This window comes from Notothenia coriiceps, unplaced genomic scaffold, assembly GCF_000735185.1.
Source record: "Notothenia coriiceps isolate Sejong01 unplaced genomic scaffold, NC01 NC01_scaffold00036518, whole genome shotgun sequence".
Classification (NCBI taxonomy): domain Eukaryota; kingdom Metazoa; phylum Chordata; class Actinopteri; order Perciformes; family Nototheniidae; genus Notothenia; species Notothenia coriiceps.
Genome location: NW_011369219.1, coordinates 363,373 through 379,420, shown reverse-complemented (window position 1 = coordinate 379,420; position 16,048 = coordinate 363,373). Strand labels below are relative to the sequence as shown.

Genomic DNA, 16,048 nt, shown 5'->3' with positions numbered 1-16,048 from the left:
ATACATTTGAAGTAATCCTAAACAAAGTTAAAGGAATTCCTTGTTGCTCATTTGTGGTGCATTCCTGCTCCAAGGGTCCACAGAGATGAGACTTGGTGAAATGACACAGCTGCTAAATATACTTGTATTATTTATATTACATTATATATATATTTTTACTTTATTCACCCTCCTGCTGCCAAAATGTAAATGAAGTATTTTTGATGCATCTTACCAGGTGATGCTGTATTTCTCTCTGGCGATGCAGGTTAACAACATGCTCTAACTCTTCTCTTTTTCTTTGTGTAACTGTTGCAGAATGGAGTTGGCGATGAACCGGCTTCAGAGGTGTGGGAACAAGCGAGGGTTGTACATTTTGAGGTGTAGCCCTAAAGATTTCAACAAGTATTTTCTGACTTTCCCTGTTGAGGTAGGCATCATTTTTGTATTATTTTTGCTGTTGTTGCTGATTTTCACATGTCTTTTGGGAGTTAGGTTTCAAACTTCTCAGTGTTTAATGTTATATTGTGACAAATGGAACAAAAAGATGGATGGTATACTTAATAAGTAAACTATGGTCATGCTCACACAGATGATGGAATAGTGTCCAAAACGCAACCTCCTCAATTTAATGACGCAAACACCACCTGGGATGTATTTCATCTTGTTGCCGGAAATATAGAAGCAACACTGGCTTGTTTATCTATTACTATCCAGTGTTATTGCCGTTTTAAACATTGGCATAAGAATCTGACCTCATTTATGTGCCAACTTAACTGTTTTCATTCAACTTGCTCCAAATCAGACTCTGTGTTGTTGTATTGCCCACTCTTAAACTGAAAGTCTTTGCACTTCTTTGTTTCTGCTCCCATAGGTGTACGACGCTGTAGAATACAAGCACTGCCAGATAACCAGGTCTGACAGCAGGGAGTTTAACCTCAGTGGAACAAAAAGAAACTTCAGCAGCTTGCAGGAGCTTCTCAGCTGCTACCAAAAGGAAACTGTGCGCTCTGACAGCGTCATTTTCCAATTCAGCAAGTGCTGTCCACCTAAATCCAAAGGTAAAACTAGCAGACTGGTTTGATACAGTATGTTTTTAAGAGGGATAGGAAACTTTAGCAATGGCTATGTGCGTGCTTTTGTGTAAAGTCAAACATTAAGCCATTATATACTTGAGCTATTGCTTTTATAAAACGGTTACCAAGTGTGGCAATATGAAAGAAAAATACACACTCTAATTTAAGTAGTTATTTAAATTTAAATATTATTGGTAAATAATGATGTTCAAAATAAAATAGTCCCTCCGTTGCCTTCTGCACAAAACAACAGTGCGAGGTGGTTGCTATGCAACAAAACTAACAGCTAGCGAACATATTAGACAGAGAGCGTTGATCCATTATTTGGCTATTTGTTTACATTCATTTGTATGTTGCCGTTTATTGTGCACCCACTGACAAACTGTCCAGCATCAGTAGAAAGGCTTACGTGGTTATTTGTATAGGTTGAGGTTGTTCTAGGCTGTTGCTTGGCGTGGCGAGAATATTGCTCCACTTTCTCCGGTCCCCGAGATTGGGCTTCCAGTAGCTCTGGAGAGAGCTTTCGCACCTGTGGCCACTAACGCTCATAATTTCTCTGCTTTGTTTCAAGACCCGCATCAGAAAGCTTTTGAATGGTGGTACTTTTCCAGTTGGTCTACCTGCTCTTCACGTAGCTCTGCATGTCGTCGTTTAGGTGCTTTTTTTTTCTGGAAATAGGCACTCCTCAATCCACTCCTCCATAGTAAGACCCCCCCGGAGGTCGGAGTTAATCTTAAATGTTTTTATCTTATGCTTTGTAAGTTTGTTTCGTAACGGAAGAAATTTATATTTATAAAACGGACAAGTCAAATCAAGCAATACGATTGGTTGATAGTGTTTTTGCGGACCTTTTTGATTACAGATTTGAAAACATCGTTGCTTGCTTTAAAAGTAGCACAATTCATTATGTCAAACCTTGGAAAGTATGTAGATATCCCTGCCCTGATGCCAAAGGAACTGCACACTGAATATGTTTTGCCGTCTGATGTCTATGTCTGGACCGCTGCGTAAAAAGGAGGGTTTTTGCCCCGTTACTTCTCCGCTGCTTTCTTGTCCCAGTTTGCTTTTCAGCCCAACTGTATACAGTATTTCTCAGACGCGGAGGGATACTGACTTGTTGTGAAAAGTAACTACAATTCTACCCGTATATGCTCAGCATATCACGGCTAAGAACCAATCAGATTGCTTGATTTGACTTGTCCGTTTTATAATGCAATATGAATCATGGTAATTAAAGTGGGTTTAACTAATGGAAGACCTCCCGCGATCAAATGCTGCTGAATACAGATGGAAAAAACCAATAATTAACTGCCATGATTTGAAAGTTAAAGCTCATTTAGGGAACCATAATATTATAGGAAAGTAAAGTCAGTACACTCGTCAATAGGGAGGGAGAGCGTTTACATTGAGTACACACATCCAGTTCAAACCAATCAATAGGATGACTCATAGGTGCTTCAGTCCTTGAGCTTGCGAAATTAAGTCAAAACTGGTCTGATCTAGTAATTCGAATAACGTTGCAGATCCATTTCCACAGAAAACATTGATGAAATAAATGCAGAGTGTACAACATTTCCAACGCTCCATCTCTGACTCACCTTTTAGTTTCTCAAGGTTCTCTGTTGGTTAGATCACTTTTAACTTTCGATTGCCATAAATCTTTTTCTTACAATTTTCTTTTTGTCTCTCCACCAACAGAAAAGTCTTGCCTCCTTGTGTGCAGAAGCAACAAGGGCTCTGAAGTGCCTCTGTCTCCATCTCTACATCGACGAAACATCAGTCAGATGGTGTTTCACAAGATCAGGAAAGAAGATCTTGAATTTGTAAGCCTGGTTGTTCATATATCTCTGTTTTCCTCTTCTATCCAACAATGCACCATATTGCTATACTGTGTACTATATTATACTATTCTGCGCATTTTACTAACACTAGCTTGGAATTAATCACAATAATCACCTGTTAAAGGTTAACATTAAGAACTGCCTTTATTGATCTTCCCTTCAGATGGAGAGTCTCGGCCAAGGGACATTTACCAAGATATTCAAAGGGGTCCGCAAAGAGGTGGGAGATTATGGACTCGTGCACCAAACTGAAGTTGTCATGAAAGTCCTGGACCAGGCCCACCGAAACTACTCTGAGGTCTGTGGCGTTTTGTTTGCAGCCACCCTTGGTTATTACTGAAAACTAAAATAAATCAAATATATGATTGGTTTGGGCAGATTTAGTTTGCATTGAGGCTGAGAAATATCTGCTTTTTAATTCAAGAATGGGCTCATAATGTTTTTTCTGCAAGTTGTTTAGCATTCAGCCTCTTGGATCAGTTTAGAGCTGAAATTATAAATCGATGAATTTATTTAGCCTGTTTAAATTTACCATAACCAATTAATTGTCATTTTGTCAAACGTTCACTGGATTGAGCCTCCCTAATTTCAGGATTTGTTGGTTTTAATTTTCATATTTAAGAACCCGTTTTTATCATATAGTATGCTGTTGTCTTTTCCACTATTTTCTGACATTTATAGACAACAAATTGATTCCAAAAATCCTCAAAATTCTTAATAACACTGAGTGATAGTTGACTAATTGAATAGCCGTTTTGAAAAGTTGTTCAGAAGTTGATATGAGGTGTCAGCAGTCTGAGTTTGAAAAATCAAACAGGAAATGTCAACATCTTCTTTTATTATAAAAACAATTTGTATTTGTTGTTGGTGTTCCTTTTCTCTTTCATGGGCTCATACATAATTCTTTTTTCTATATTCTCTGTTGTTGTTTTTGTCCTGCAGTCTTTCTTTGAAGCTGCCAGCATGATAAGCCAGTTGTCCCATAAGCACCTGATCCTTAACTATGGTGTCTGTGTCTGCGGAGATGAAAGTAAGCCAGCCTGACACACACACTCTCTCCCTGGTCGAAACACACTGCATGGCCTCATTTTTCCTGAGTCAGAGCGCACAGTAATACCCATTCATTTGATTGACATTGCAAGCCTATAGGACATGATGGTCTAATGATGCTTCGCTATAATTTTGAACAGTCTATAAGTTCAAGGCTCAGAGTAGTGATACAACGATGGGCATGGAGGGCTATTCTAGATTACGATACCCTGCCCAAGAATATTTTACCTGACTTCCTCTCTTTACCTCACACTACTCCTGCTGCTGCTGTATACATCTGTTTGACTTTGATTAAGATGCCGCTGTTTACTTTTTTGAAAGTGGCAAATGGCATTGATTAATTAAAGTTTTTATAGGATTTGTAAAGAACCCAGCATTTCTCAGATTGAGATTGAAATAATTATAGTAACTGAGGTTAAAAGGTCAAAGTTGCATACAATACATGAAATATAAAAATAAATATCATATAGACATCCATCCTGCACCGTGGCATTAGTTGTACATAGTTGTTTAAAAAAAATTGCAAATGGAACAAGACCACTCTCTCTTTATTAGTGTTACTTTGACCCTTTTTCTTTTTTGTCGAGTTTCTGTGTGCACCTTTGGTAACTAAGATGTAATCGACATGCACTGTATTTCCAGTTTAATTACAATAGAATATTTTACCACAACATGTTTCCCTCTTTACTCTTTTTCCAAACTGGAAAGATGAAAAACACTCAGTCGTTAAATATCAGTATTTATGTCAGTGGAATATTATTTTTGAAATTCTCAATTATCCTTAAGATTAGACTTCTTTGATTGACCTCATCAGAAAAAAAAATTCTTTCAGATATCATGGTGCAGGAACTTGTGAAGTTTGGTTCTCTGGACACCTACCTGAAGAAGAACAAGAACTCCATAAACATCCTGTGGAAGCTGGAGGTGGCGAAGCAGCTGGCCTGGGCCATGAACTTCCTGGTAGGACTCTTTGATTTTTTTTTTATTACTGCTGTAGTTTTTATAGCTGCAATATAAAATATATGGCTGCAAAAATAACCTGACTAATAGTTTCATTGGAGTTATTAAGAGACTGATCTGAATCTTTCCCATTTTGAACCTGCAGGAGGAAAAGCATCTTGTCCACGGGAATGTCTGTGCGAAGAATGTTCTACTGATCAGAGAGGAGGACCGGCGGGCTGGGAACCCCCCCTTCATCAAACTGAGTGACCCTGGCATCAGCATCAATGTTCTGCCCAGAGAAAGTGAGTCTATGTCCATCCTTATCCACACTGTAATCAGCAAGAGGCAGCTTTTTAAATGGGTGTTATAACAATGAGTTGGTACCTTCTTCCAATCCAGGTTGCATTGGGTTACTACATTTTGCGTGGTGTTTGCAAACACAGGTAAAATAAGCGTGGTATGCTATTTAAATAAAGAAGAATCGTGTTATTCAATAATAGGAGTATTTCATCCCTGATCTGCAATTCAAAAATTCAAACTGAATCGACCTTGGCTGAACATTTTGAAAACTATGAATTTAACGGTGTGTTAAATGTTTGTGTTTGTGATCAGTCCTGATAGAGAGGATCCCTTGGGTGCCGCCTGAATGTGTGGAGGACCCCGGCAGCCTGAGCCTGGCTGCAGACAAGTGGAGCTTTGGCACCACTCTCTGGGAGATCTGCAGCGGGGGGGAGAAACCGTTAGCAACACTGGACAACTCAAAGGTGGGCCTGGGAAATGTGACCTAAAATATACACTGTATTGAGGTATGAATAGTTAATGAGTATTATACTGTGTATGTCATGTCAAGATTTATTTTCTTCTCTTACTTTAAAAAAAGCTGTGTTAAAATGCAATTGGGGCTGAATTTCTAGATACCTCACAATTGTGCACAAATTCATTAAATCTGTTTGTATTGTTTGAACAAATACAATATGATTAGCGTATGTGTACTTCATATCATAATCTGCATATTGTTCATTATCTATCGCCTCAACCTAATACAAACCCTTCATTTGGTATCACAGAAAACCCTGTTCTACGAGGATCACCACCAGCTCCCTGCTCCAAAGTGGACCGAGCTGGCCAACCTGATCACCAGCTGCATGGACTACGAGCCGGCGTTCAGGCCCACGTTTCGCGCTGTTATCCGTGACCTCCACAGCCTTTTCACACCAGGTTAGTGCTTTCGTCCCTAATGGTGTCACCACAGGGAATCTAGGTCACACCAGGGTGGAATCTCAAAAGCCCCTGCCCACACACACACACACACACACACACACACACACACACACACACACACACACACACACACACACACACACACACACACACACACACACACTTATCAACGTGTCTTGAGGAACATGTCAGTAAAAAGGCTCCTGTCTTCATTAGCTTTCAATTGAAAATAGGTGAGGAATGGAACAGAGAAAGTATTCCAAGGTCAGCATTTTGGGAAGGTTTTCCTACAAAAGTTTAGATATGTAACTTGTTTTAATCTTTGCGTAATTAATTAAGAGATTGGTCCAATACATGAATAGCTTAGCTTGTAGATGTTGATTTACTTCATTTCTGAGCCGTCTGCTTATCTCTTGAATGCACATGGTTTCTGTCTTTGTGTCCCCAGACTATGAGTTGATTGTGGACAGTGACATCGTGCCAAACAGGACGGTGGGCTCCGGCTTGTCCACCGGGGGCTTTGAGAGTCAGGAGCCGGCCCAGTTTGAAGAGAGACACCTCATATTCCTGCAGCAACTGGGCAAGGTATAAAAAACTTTTTAACAACAAATCAACCCAAGGTCAGACTTGTGACCCCCTAGTCCTCTTGTGATCAGTTTTTGTTTTATGTTGTCATGACCTTCTGTCTTAAATTTGAGCTACATGGTTAAGGGATGAGTAATACAACTCTTAATGGAGAATGCACAATGAAAAACATTCTGAAAAACAACATGTCTTTCTCAGTATGGTGTTTAGATGGCGATATGTTTTCTATCTGATATTCTAGTGTTTATTATTTTTAATGTGCATTTTCTCAGAAGGTATTGAGCCCTGAAAGCAGGAACAGTTTGTCCCATTTTTTACATTTTCAGTTAAATTAGGTTGATATTTTTCTTTAAATACAGGGTTTAATTACTGGTATATCTAACATAGGATTCTTCATAATGTAAAAATATCAATCACTTTTTTGTCAATGTGACGTTGCATTTCTTTTAGTTGTATAACAGGGGATGTTCATTATAGTATGAATGTAACACCTAACATGTATTAATGGGCCAACAAATGGCCCAGTGAAGATGGTTTGGATGTGCTTTAATGGTAAGGTAAATCACACACATGAGTAATAAAGGGCAGCTCACTTAAGTTGGTCTTCTTCTTTAAGGGTAACTTTGGCAGCGTGGAGATGTGTCGGTATGACCCGCTTCAGGACAACACCGGAGAAGTCGTGGCCGTGAAGAAACTCCAGCACAGCACTGCAGAACACATACGAGACTTTGAGCGGGAGATCGAGATCCTGAAATCTCTGCAGCATGAGAACATCGTCAAGTACAAAGGAGTCTGCTACAGCGCAGGTACAGGGAGGCATGAGTTATGAAAAATTTACAAAGTTATCTAACTTTCGCCGCACTTTTCTTCACAGGTTGGCCATGTAATAGAATCAGAATCAGCTTATTACAAAGTAGATTTACACATATGTGGAATTTGCTTTGGTATAAATGGTGCATACAAAGAAAGAAGAATATGTAACAAAAAACGATGCTATTATAAAAGCTATTTAAAAAAAAATGTAAGACTATTGTAACAAATAAAAAATTAAATCTACACGAAATATAATTATGTGACAAACTGAGTACAGTAAAATATTTAATAAAATATGACAAATACTATATTCAAAATCTGTGCAGATTTAAAAAGAAGTAGTGTGGAGCAGAAACGTGCAACATGTTGTGCAGGATTTACAATATTAAAAATAAATAAGATATTGTTAGTATGCTGTGCATTCATGTAGTGTATAATGTTTTTCTGGGGTGCATAAAATTCAGTGTCAGTGGGGGTCACGGCCTTGTTAATGATGCCGGTAGCGGAGGGGAAGAAACTTTTCTGGTGGCGAGAGGTTTTGGTCCTGATGGAGGGGAGCGGGGCAAACTGTTGCTTCAAGGGTGGGAGGGGTCGGCCTCTATCTTCCCTGCCCGTCTCAGGGTCCTGGAGGCGTGCAGGTCGTGGAGGGATGGCAGATTACAGCCGATCACCCTCTCTGCAGAGCGGATGACACGCTGCAGCCTGCCCTTATCCTTGTCTGTAGCTATAGCTAATACATCAGCTTGCCTGTATGCTGTTTATTTGTTTTTTACCATTTCAACTGATTAGCAAAAAAATGTGTTTGTTGTCCCATGGTTTTAATAATTGAATCAGTTAAATCTTCGCAAATGTCAAGCCTTTGTGGCTGCTGGGTTTCCTGGGTGAGACAGTTTTGTTTTGGGTTCTTTCAGGACGACGAAATCTCCGTCTCGTCATGGAATATCTGCCCTATGGAAGTCTGCGAGATTACCTCCTGAAAAATAAGGAGAGGATCAACCACAAGAAGCTCGTGCATTACACCTCGCAGATCTGCAAGGTACGTCCCTCTGCTCACTTTGTCCCGTGCTTTATTGCACCACTGACCACTGGAGCTGCAGATGCAAAGCATATTTTTATTTTGTGTTTACAGGGTATGGAGTACCTGTCCAGTAAGCGGTATATCCACAGAGACTTGGCAACCCGAAATATCCTCGTGGAGAGTGAGCTGAGGGTGAAGATCGGAGATTTCGGCCTTACCAAAATTCTGCCTCTGGACAAAGAGTACTACATGGTCAAAGAGCCAGGAGAGAGTCCCATATTTTGGTTTGTATTTTTATATTTACCCATTTTGTTTGAGTGCTTGTACTTAAGAAAATGTGATTTTACTTAGAAAATTAAACATTGTCATAATCCAAGTTAGGAATTCTCATATTCATATGTTGAATATATTTATGAGTTTCCTTTTGAAGTAAAATATTAATAATAATAAACTGTATTTATAGATCACCTTTCATGCTTTGACGCAGCCCAAAGTGCTTTACAGAGTATGAAAGAAAATGACAATAACAAATGAGGAACATAATTAAAAACAAGGTATAAAGAGTTATATCACTGGAACCATAAAACAATAAAAATAATAAAACATGAACAGTGATACTACTAAAAAAGTACAATTGCCCCACATTTTAAGCCAAATTAAAAAGATAGGTATTTAATTTACTTCTAAAAGATCCAATTGAGGTCGCTGTTTTAAGATCCAAAATACCTGTCCTACTGTTGAAATCAATGTGTAAACTCACAAGTTTCTTAAGAGAAAGCAGAACAGAGAGTGACACAGTGTGCTACTCCACAGGTATGCGCCTGAGTCGTTGACAGAGAGCAAGTTCTCTGTGGCGTCAGATGTCTGGAGCTTTGGAGTCGTGCTTTATGAGCTCTTCACCCACAGCGAGAAGAACTCCAGCCCTCCTGCAGTAAGTGTTCAACACACTGACACGCATGCATGCTCACTCAGGCTTCTTCACTGCCTGATCAACTGGTTTATTGTCCCTGCTTCATCCACAAAGTGTAGAAAACAAAGAAATGATGTGCACAGTTGGGAGCCTTTTTCAAACATTCACAGTGCCAAGATTGTTTTAAAGGGGCCCAATAATGCTCTTTTTCAGGTTTGAGATTTGTATTTTGTGACAAACTGTTACTTTGACATGCTTATATGCTTGAATGTTAAAAAAAGTATTTATTTTTTCTCATACTGCCTGTGCTACAACACCTCTTTTCACCCTCTGTCTGAGCCCAGTCTCTGATGTTTTTGGCTGGTCAGCTCTGTTATGATTGGTCAACAGCTTAGAGATGTCCCGCCCCTTAGCGTACAATCACGTAATATGTATTCGAGCCCTGTTACGAGTGTTACGTAGTTTCTGGAAGTGGGGGGGAGGGAATGTGTGGGAGAAAAACTCCCTCTGGAGGGAACTTTGGGATTTGTGCCTTTGCAGACCATTTACATGCACAGAAATCTTTATAACACACTACAGGAAAGGGGAACCCCACAAAAGAATAATAGCAAAGAGGAGCATTGACAACTGCAGAAACCAATTATTGAAGAACCTTATGGTAAAGGGCTTATTTCTGTTTGGAATAGTAACTATAAAGGACAAGCTATAGTTTTAAGCAGGTGTATAAGACACCTGACACTGTTTGCAATTATAATGTTTTATATTTTTGTTTTGCTTCCTTTATTTCACCAATTCACGCACACAAAGTGCAAAGGCAAAAACACATGTTGTATGTTAAAAAAAAAAGATTGATTACTATAAACATAAAAAGGACAAAGATAAGTAATAGTTCAGGCATGAATAAGGAAAAGGTAATAGCTGAAGAAAACGAGGTGAAGGTGCCTCTTAACTGGTACTATGATTTTGAAGCAACTTCAAAATGCCTTTATTTAGAGTGGGAGGATAGTGTGAATAATTTAGAAGGCTCTTAAGACAAATACTCTGATATTTCCCTCAAGAACGTTTGTCAGAAAATATATTCGAAGAGAGACATTTAGGAAACCTGCAGACTAAACATATACAGTGCATAGAACACAAGGAGGAGACCTGCCTGTCTGTCAACTTCCTACAGTGTGGTTTCAGGGTGATAGCCTGACTGCCCGGGGCGTGTTCCTCCTCTACCTGAACGTGTTCTATGTGATAATGATAATAATAAAAATACCATGTATATAGAACACGTTCAGGCCCTTTTCCAGGTGCTGAAAGATGCTTGAGATGTAATAGCTCACAGTCTTTGTGTGCTGTAGATACAGTCTTTCCGCTCTCAGCCAGCTGAGCCAGACGTCCAGTGTGATTCATGCATTAGTAACAACACTTTTGGGAAATCTTAAATATGCACGCTTTTTCACACTGAACTTCACAAAGTGAAGTGACTCCCTTAGTGACGTCATGCTGTATTTCGCAATGTTGACAATCATAACATATCTCTGCCAGGGTTGCTCCACATGTTTTGCTTTGAGTTTCTCTTAATCACAACATGTTTATTACTCAACTATTCATTGCATCACATTTGTCTTTTTACATTTAGAGTCAGTTTTATTATCTGTTCGAATCTAGTTATTTTCTGTGAACCAGATAGATTTTAATATATGTTTACATCATGGCTGTCACTATTCTCCTCTTCAGGTTTTTATGTCCATGATGGGAAATGACAAGCAGGGACAGCTGATCGTCTATCACCTCATCGAGCTCCTCAAGTCAGGCAGCCGGCTGCCTCAACCCCTTGGGTGTCCCGCAGAGGTAAGAGCTGCTATTTTCTTTCTGAAAATATTCAGGTAAAATAAACATAAATAGTTACACTATTTTACCTATATGTTATATATATATGAGTAAATGAGCATATGCATGCACAAGTGCTGTTTTTATCTGTTATTTTTGATACATTTGTTTGTTTAGTTGTTTGAACCTAAATATAAAAGCCTAAACAGGGACCAGGGCTGCAAATTGGCACATGGATATAATATATCATATATATTGAATTGTGTTTTTTTAATGTTAAGGCAAATGCGTAGTATTTTACCAAAATTAAACTATAACCATCTTCTCAAAGCACCTTACACCGTAACAACACGGATAAATGGGCAATGTGTTTAACAAAACACATTCAAACACACATACCGGTTTCAATCCTCAATCATTTCATTTGATAAACAGGCACACTACTTTGGGAAATCGATCATACAGAGGCGTGAAACCAGTTTGCTCCTAATCACACTGGCCCAACCCAATGTCAAATTGTTGTCTGCTCATCTCAAGAACAACTCCCCTGACAGTTCCCTCTCCTCTTGCTCTCTCTCTCAGATACACGAGATCACAGAGGAGTGCTGGGACAACGACCCCAGCCTGCGTCCTTCTTTCAAGGAGCTTGCCCTTCGCATCGACCTGTTCAGGGACAGTAAGGAGTTTTAAACTGACAAATCACCCAAAGTGCCCGCTCCTCTTCAACCGAGTCACTCTTAACATTGTTGCCATGTTTGTGGCAAAGGGACAAGGCCATGATGAGGTCCTCCTCCTGCGGAGTGCCAGTATGTGGCAGAGCAGCTCGTGACTGGAAGAGCTGTGGTTCCAAACTAGGACCAGCTTAAAAACTACTGCCAAGGTGCCTTTAAGTAAGGCCCTCCATCCCCATTTCTAAAGTGGAGTGCCATTGGGGCTTGCAGCAGAATGGAAATGTTCAAAGTACTGTTGAAGGTGATGTTAGTCAGATTAAGTGTTTTTAAAAAAAAAAAGAGTTCAAGAGTTTGTGGAGACTGTGAGTAGACTATTGCCAGGCCTTAAGCTAGAGATGCTTGTGTCAAACAAGTTCTCTCTCTCTGTGTGTGTGTGTGTGTGTGTGTGTGTGTGTGTGTGTGTGTGTGTGTGTGTGTGTGTGTGTGTGTGTGTGTGTGTGTGTGTGTGTGTGTGTGTGTGTGTGTGTGTGTGTGTGTGTGTAAAAGAGAGAGAGTGTATGTGTGTTGTGTCCATATAAACAGCTAGCAGGGCTAGCTCTCGCCGTCCCCCTTTCCCCTCACCTGAAGAGAAATGGTCTAATAAAATCGAGTGTTTTCTATGCATCTGTGTATATACCTACAGTATAATTGTGTACATATGTCCAGAAAATTTTATAATTTTATAAAATGAAATATAGTTAATAATACTATATTTAAGCTCCCAGCAAGATTTCAGTTTAAATGAAGTACAGACAAAGGTGATTTGTGTTTTCATTGTCAGAGGTGGTGTGAAAATAAAAAAACAGATTAATTCAATTCATATATTCGAAGTCAATTCTTGTGACCTACCGCTTTGAAACTCATTTTTTGCAGCATAAATTAATGTTGAATTGCAAAAGTGTATAGTATAAGATTTAAGGGGAAAAAACATGATATCCGTATTTATAGAACGGGTTTGAATGAAGAGATTTTCTTTACGTTTATCGATACACATGCAGATTCTAAAGCATTCATTTAGTACCACACACATTTTAATGTAATCTAGTAAATTGAGTGTGGCATCTTAAAAAGTCTGCAAACTGTATTACATTACATTATATTAAGCATTCCAAAAGCGTTTGATTTATTTCAGGTGAAACAAATGTGTGTAACTTCAGCTGTAGTCCGCAAACACCATAGTTCAGCATGTACTAACCACATCTCATGATGTACCTGCTTTAACAGAGACGTGAGGTTAAAAGGTGCACTTGGAAGGATTTCAATCAAATGTCCCGATAACCTTTAGAGTTTAACTTAAATGTACCTGAGGTGCATTTTGGTTTACAGAATTTTGAGAAGTTACATTTTTAAATAATATAAAAGACATGTCCCTATTGTACAAGGGGTGGCCTATTATCCTCCTAAGATTATCATTATGTAAAATAAGAAAAATGTCTAAATATATTTCCCCAAATGTTTATTGTCAAAAAAAGTAGCCAATGGTAATTTGAAACATTTCATAAAGAACAATACATCTAATAAGATATTTCAGTGTCTGGATCATCATGTAACTAAGATTTAGGGTTAAATATGACAAGCTTCAAAAAAGTAAAACTCAGAACTGTCCAAAGTGTGTGGGATATTTCACAAAAAGCTTGAGAAATATCAATGTCTGTAAACTTAGTGAACGGATGATTAGCATTATTTAAATGTACAAAGGCATTCTTCATTAGCCTTGTTTGAAATAATGTTAATGTAATACTATTTACTGTAGCCAGGTCTTTCTCCGATGTGTGTTTTTAAATTCAGACTCAAGAAAATGATCCCTCTGAGCAGTCCAGCATATACATTTGTAGACTTTTTCTTGAAAACCGGATGTTGCGTACGCTGCGCATTAACTGCAGCTTCTTCTAAATCGGTGACATTTCACCGGTGCACGTAGAGTCCGTTAATTCACTTATAGCTTACAGCTGTGTGAACGAGTCGAGTCCCCACCATGGACGAAACGGGACCGTGCATGGACTTAGAAAAAGTTGAAGAAAAGGGGAAATAATAACTAAAACATCATCAGTTTTACATTCGCCTGGGTGATGTTCTAACCATAGACTGTATAGGTTCTAACGGGCTTACCTTAAACTTCAGAATAAGAGCGAAGTGACATTTTAAAGTCAGCTGAGTTTGAACTCTTCACGGTGCTGGACTCGTGTTTGAAGCTGCAACATGCTGAGGATGCCAGCAGTGGAACTGTAGCAAGGGGAAACGGTGAGTAGACATTTAAATATCCTTTGTTTGATAATTTGTGCGTTATTTGTGAGCCAAGAATAGTTTAACTTGGAAGAAAATGCAAAAAGGAAAAGATAAATTCCTAAAAAATACGAATTATTATGATACCAACTGTGTGTTTAATTGCACGGACACTTTGGTGTGTGTGTGTGTGTGTGTGTGTGTGTGTGTGTGTGTGTGTGTGTGTGTGTGTGTGTGTGTGTGTGTGTGTGTGTGTGTGAATACTGAAACGCCAAATACTTCTATTTACTGTACTTATCTTACAGCTAGTGGCATGCGACTAGTTCCCAACACATGTGGTTTGGGGCCTCATACGTTGAAGTATGACCCAGGTAGTTTCATTTAAACTTTTGTTAGCAATCTAATATTGATAAATACTGTATGACAACGTATGGGACATTTTACTAACTGACCGGTTCTTCTACTTTTAGTACCTTGAGGGTTTTGCTTCTAATTTGAATTGAGAACAAAATAAACGGGTGTTTAACAGGTCCTATGTTCAATATGCTTGAGAATTACGAACTGCTGCTAGTTTTTGTATCTATGAATGTTTTGCATGCCCATTTACATCACCGAACCCTTAGGTTTATCTGATTGTTGGACTACAACCGTTCAGCACAGACAGCAGAGCGGCCTGCAGAGAGGAGCTGAAGATGAACTCCAGGAGACCTCCTGACGGGGGGTACGGCTGGGTTGTGGTCATGTCTGCCTTTTTTATCATGGGCCTCACTGCTGCCGTTCTCAAGAACTTCGGCCTCTTCTTCCTCGACATCCAGAGTCACTTTCAAGTCATGACCAGCACTACCTCATGGGTCACCTCCACTACGATCGGCATGTTTCACCTAGGAGGTAAAGACATGGCTCTCAGTCTTTAGTTGTTTCTAAATCGAGATTGTTCTTATAGTAATGTTTTTAATTTCCTTCTCAGCTCCATTGGCCAGTGTGCTTACCCTACGTTTTTCTCAGAGGGTGGTCATCATACTAGGAGGTCTGCTGTCAGCCTCTGGAATGTTGCTGGCCTCTCTGGACCTCAGTCTGCCGTGGCTCTACCTCACCATGGGCGTCATGCAAGGTAACACACTCGAAGCATTTCCTCTCTTTTCACGTACTTTGTTTGGTCAGTTTTAGTCAGGGGAACATCAAACTTAAAGGTCCCCTATTATACTGTTTTTCATCCATATATTATAGGTCTCAGATTGTAGTGGAGAATTAGAGATAACTCAGTGTTGGCACTAGTTTTTTGTCTATCACTAGGTTCACCCAGGTGTGTCGGCCAGAACACCACTTAAGTCCAAAGGTCCAGAATAGAGGAAATGAGGAGCTAAGATGAGGCTTGACTTCTTTACTTATTTAGGCAGAGATACAGATATTTGTCCGTGTGTGGTTTTTCCTACAAGGGAAAATAAACAAAATACAATCAATATAACTTATGCATACATAAATGATATACATAATAATGCCAAACCCTATAGAAATAATAATCTAGACGAGCTATAATACAACATGTCTCCCTTCTCTTATCATCATAAACACATTAACATATAATGTCAAACAGTCTTTACCAGGCAACACAGAGATTCAAAGTTAAGCTACAGCTAATGAATAACGTTCCACTTCCGGTTGGCGGGAAGCGGCAGCCGATGCTCTTATTGTGAAACGCTACAGACATGCTACTTCCAGTAGCCGAGTAGCGGAGCAATAAATGAACTGTTAACACATAATATCTCACCTTTAACGCCACATAAACATTTATCCACATAAACTACATTACATTACATTGCATTTAGCTGACGCTTTTATCCAAAGCGACTTACAATAAGTGC

The 16,048-nt window shown here is 39.2% G+C and overlaps 2 protein-coding genes across 2 annotated transcripts in view; both read left to right on the top strand.

The window, feature by feature from the left end:
- Window positions 1-298: 298 nt before the first annotated feature.
- Window positions 299-12,415, top strand: LOC104963993 (tyrosine-protein kinase JAK2-like). Its single transcript, XM_010792694.1, has 16 exons — window positions 299-409; window positions 854-1,040; window positions 2,754-2,878; window positions 3,060-3,194; window positions 3,839-3,926; window positions 4,779-4,906; window positions 5,052-5,190; window positions 5,501-5,652; window positions 5,956-6,106; window positions 6,558-6,694; window positions 7,311-7,500; window positions 8,419-8,543; window positions 8,637-8,809; window positions 9,339-9,456; window positions 11,161-11,274; window positions 11,836-12,415. The coding sequence occupies exons 1-16, from the start codon at window positions 299-301 to the stop codon at window positions 11,941-11,943; spliced, it is 2,181 nt and encodes a 726-aa protein (XP_010790996.1). The 3' UTR covers window positions 11,944-12,415.
- A 1,481-nt stretch (window positions 12,416-13,896) lies between these two features.
- The window catches only part of LOC104963997 (gamma-glutamylcyclotransferase), a 6,346-nt gene continuing 4,194 nt past the window's right edge, over window positions 13,897-16,048 (top strand). The window contains exons 1-4 of the mRNA XM_010792698.1: window positions 13,897-14,204; window positions 14,810-15,074; window positions 15,154-15,330; window positions 15,480-15,489. Coding sequence (XP_010791000.1) covers window positions 14,879-15,074; window positions 15,154-15,330; window positions 15,480-15,489 — 383 coding nt within the window. The 5' untranslated portion in view covers window positions 13,897-14,204; window positions 14,810-14,878. The remainder of the gene's footprint in view (window positions 14,205-14,809; window positions 15,075-15,153; window positions 15,331-15,479; window positions 15,490-16,048) is intronic.

Excerpts from the sequence above, each read along its gene's own strand:
- LOC104963993 (XM_010792694.1), top strand. The coding sequence starts at position 299 with ATGGAGTTGGCGATGAACCGGCTTCAGAGGTGTGGGAACAAGCGAGGG. Across the intron at positions 5,191-5,500 it reads CAATGTTCTGCCCAGAGAAA|TCCTGATAGAGAGGATCCCT; the intron begins GTGAGTCTATGT and ends GTTTGTGATCAG. Across the intron at positions 5,653-5,955 it reads CAACACTGGACAACTCAAAG|AAAACCCTGTTCTACGAGGA; the intron begins GTGGGCCTGGGA and ends TTGGTATCACAG.